The 2,281-nt window shown below is 19.6% G+C and overlaps 1 protein-coding gene across 1 annotated transcript; it reads left to right on the top strand.

Moving 5' to 3' along the window:
- Positions 1-181: 181 nt before the first annotated feature.
- Positions 182-1,168, top strand: PGSY75_0012500B (merozoite surface protein (MSP11); the record flags this gene model as incomplete). The annotated part of the gene is made up of 1 exon (XM_018783264.1): positions 182-1,168. The coding sequence occupies one exon, from the start codon at positions 182-184 to the stop codon at positions 1,166-1,168; it is 987 nt and encodes a 328-aa protein (XP_018638752.1).
- Between the last annotated feature and the right edge of the window lie 1,113 nt (positions 1,169-2,281).

Below are 2,281 nucleotides of genomic sequence, written 5' to 3'. Positions count from 1 at the left end.
TTTATAATTTAAAGAAAATAATTTTAATTTTTTTTTTTTTTCAATATTTCTTTTCTTATTTTTAGAATTATATTATTAAATTTTTATAATAAATATTCACATATTAAAATATTTACGTATATTTTTATTTATCTTCATACTTATAATTTGTTTTTTATAAAAAATAAATAAATAATAAACGATGAATAAGTTTTTGAATATTATATTTTATATTTTTCTAATATTAAATTTCTCTTTATTTCAAAGCAATACTATAAGTAAGAAAATTAAAAAAGAGAAACAAAAGAATGTAAGAAATGGTTCTTCAATAAATGACAAAAATATAGAAAATAAAAATGATAATATTAAAACTCAATTGGAAACTTCAGAAAGTATAGAAAAACAGAATGACATTTTAAATATATATAATAATGAAGGGGAGAAAAATAGTAATAATTCATTAAAAACAAATGTGACAAAAAATATTATAATTGATAATTCAGATGATGTTCAAGCAAGTGCAGATAATAATGTATACAATAATGGTATATCTGTTGATACTGAGAATAAATCAAAACATACACAACCTACAAATGATAATTACAAAAATGAACGATATCAATTAGAAGACCAAAAATTGAAGTATGGAGGATTTTTTAGCTCGTTTACTTCAGGAATTGTTAATTTTTTAACATCGCCTCTTTCCAATCAAAACGAAAAATCTGCAGGAACAGCTGTATCATCTTCTATTGTACCTAGTGCTGATAGATCAGAATCTTCAACTACATCCCCACCTGGAAATGTACCTCAAGATGCAGAACAAGGAAGACCTTCTAGACCTCAAGTACCAATAGCAAACAATAGAAATGAAAACAATCAAAATGGAGATTCACTTAACCGCTTTTTTGCATGGGAATTTGCAGGTGGTGCTCCAATTTATAAACCCAATAACAATAAGAAAGATAATGCTTTCCTAGAACATATAAAAATTACCTCATGGGAAAAAGAAGATATAATTAAAGAAAATGAAGACACAAAGCCTGAAAATCAAGAAAATGAATCCATAAATGATGAAGAAGTAGAAACCGAATCTGTAGCTGCAGTAGTTGAAAAAGTAAACAAAAATGATTTAAATGATGCTGCTTCAGAGGAAATTAAGGATTCTAGTGATTTAAAAGAATCTCATTAGGAATTATTTAAAGTTATCCTTGAGTTAATTAATAAAAACGATTTATTATTAATTTATGAAGAATATAAAAAAAAAGTTGAACGAAAAAATTCATTAGAAGATCATATAAATATATTAGTTAATTTATTACAAACAAATAACCAATTAGATCCCTCACTAAAAGATTTAGCAAAAGAGTTAATTGTGTTTTTAAATAACTATTGAAAATTATTTTAACAGAAAAATAAAGATAATATATATATATATATATATATATATTACATTATAATATTAGTAATTATATTACATTAATAAAAATATTTAATCCAAATATTATTATTAGAGATTTAAAATAATATATTATATATATATATATATATATATATAGTGTTGTTGACTTATAAATTATATATATGTTTTAGATAATATTTGTATTCTTTAATATAATAATTTTATTTAAATATATATTAAATTCTTAAAATTATTGCAACATATATATATATATATATAATATTAAAATATATAAAGGTAAATATTTACATACAATTATATTATAAATAAAATTTTTTTTGAAGGTATATATAAATTAATTTTTATATATTTGTATTTAATATATAAAATGAAAATATGAATACATACATTTAAACAATTCTCTTATATATATATATATATATATATAAATTGATATTTTAATAGAAATTAATTTAGATACTATATTAATCATAAAAAATTATAATTATATAAAAAGACAAAAAAAAAAAAAAAAAAAACACATTCACTAATATGATTTATAAGAATTATAATAATTCTTATGCTTACAGAGTCTATAATGATGATATTTCTACTGAAAAATGAAATATTCACTTTAAAAGTTAAATTAAGCCTTAAGTATTTAATATACATTAATGTATAATATGATAATCATAACCATGTGTGGTTTTCTACTAATGACACTTATCAATCAAATTATAAAGAATTTATTAAAAGGTTATTCGATTATTTTAATAATATTATATACGTTATTATTAGAGTAATAAGTTAAGGGTTCTTTCATAATTATAAATTTTTTTTTATAACTTTAAATATGATCGTGATATGCTTTCCGAAAAACCATTTTCAATATAATGTATGATA

This window comes from Plasmodium gaboni, assembly GCF_001602025.1.
Source record: "Plasmodium gaboni strain SY75 chromosome Unknown, whole genome shotgun sequence".
NCBI classification, from domain to species: domain Eukaryota; phylum Apicomplexa; class Aconoidasida; order Haemosporida; family Plasmodiidae; genus Plasmodium; species Plasmodium gaboni.
This window is presented reverse-complemented; position numbering and strand designations above follow the sequence as displayed.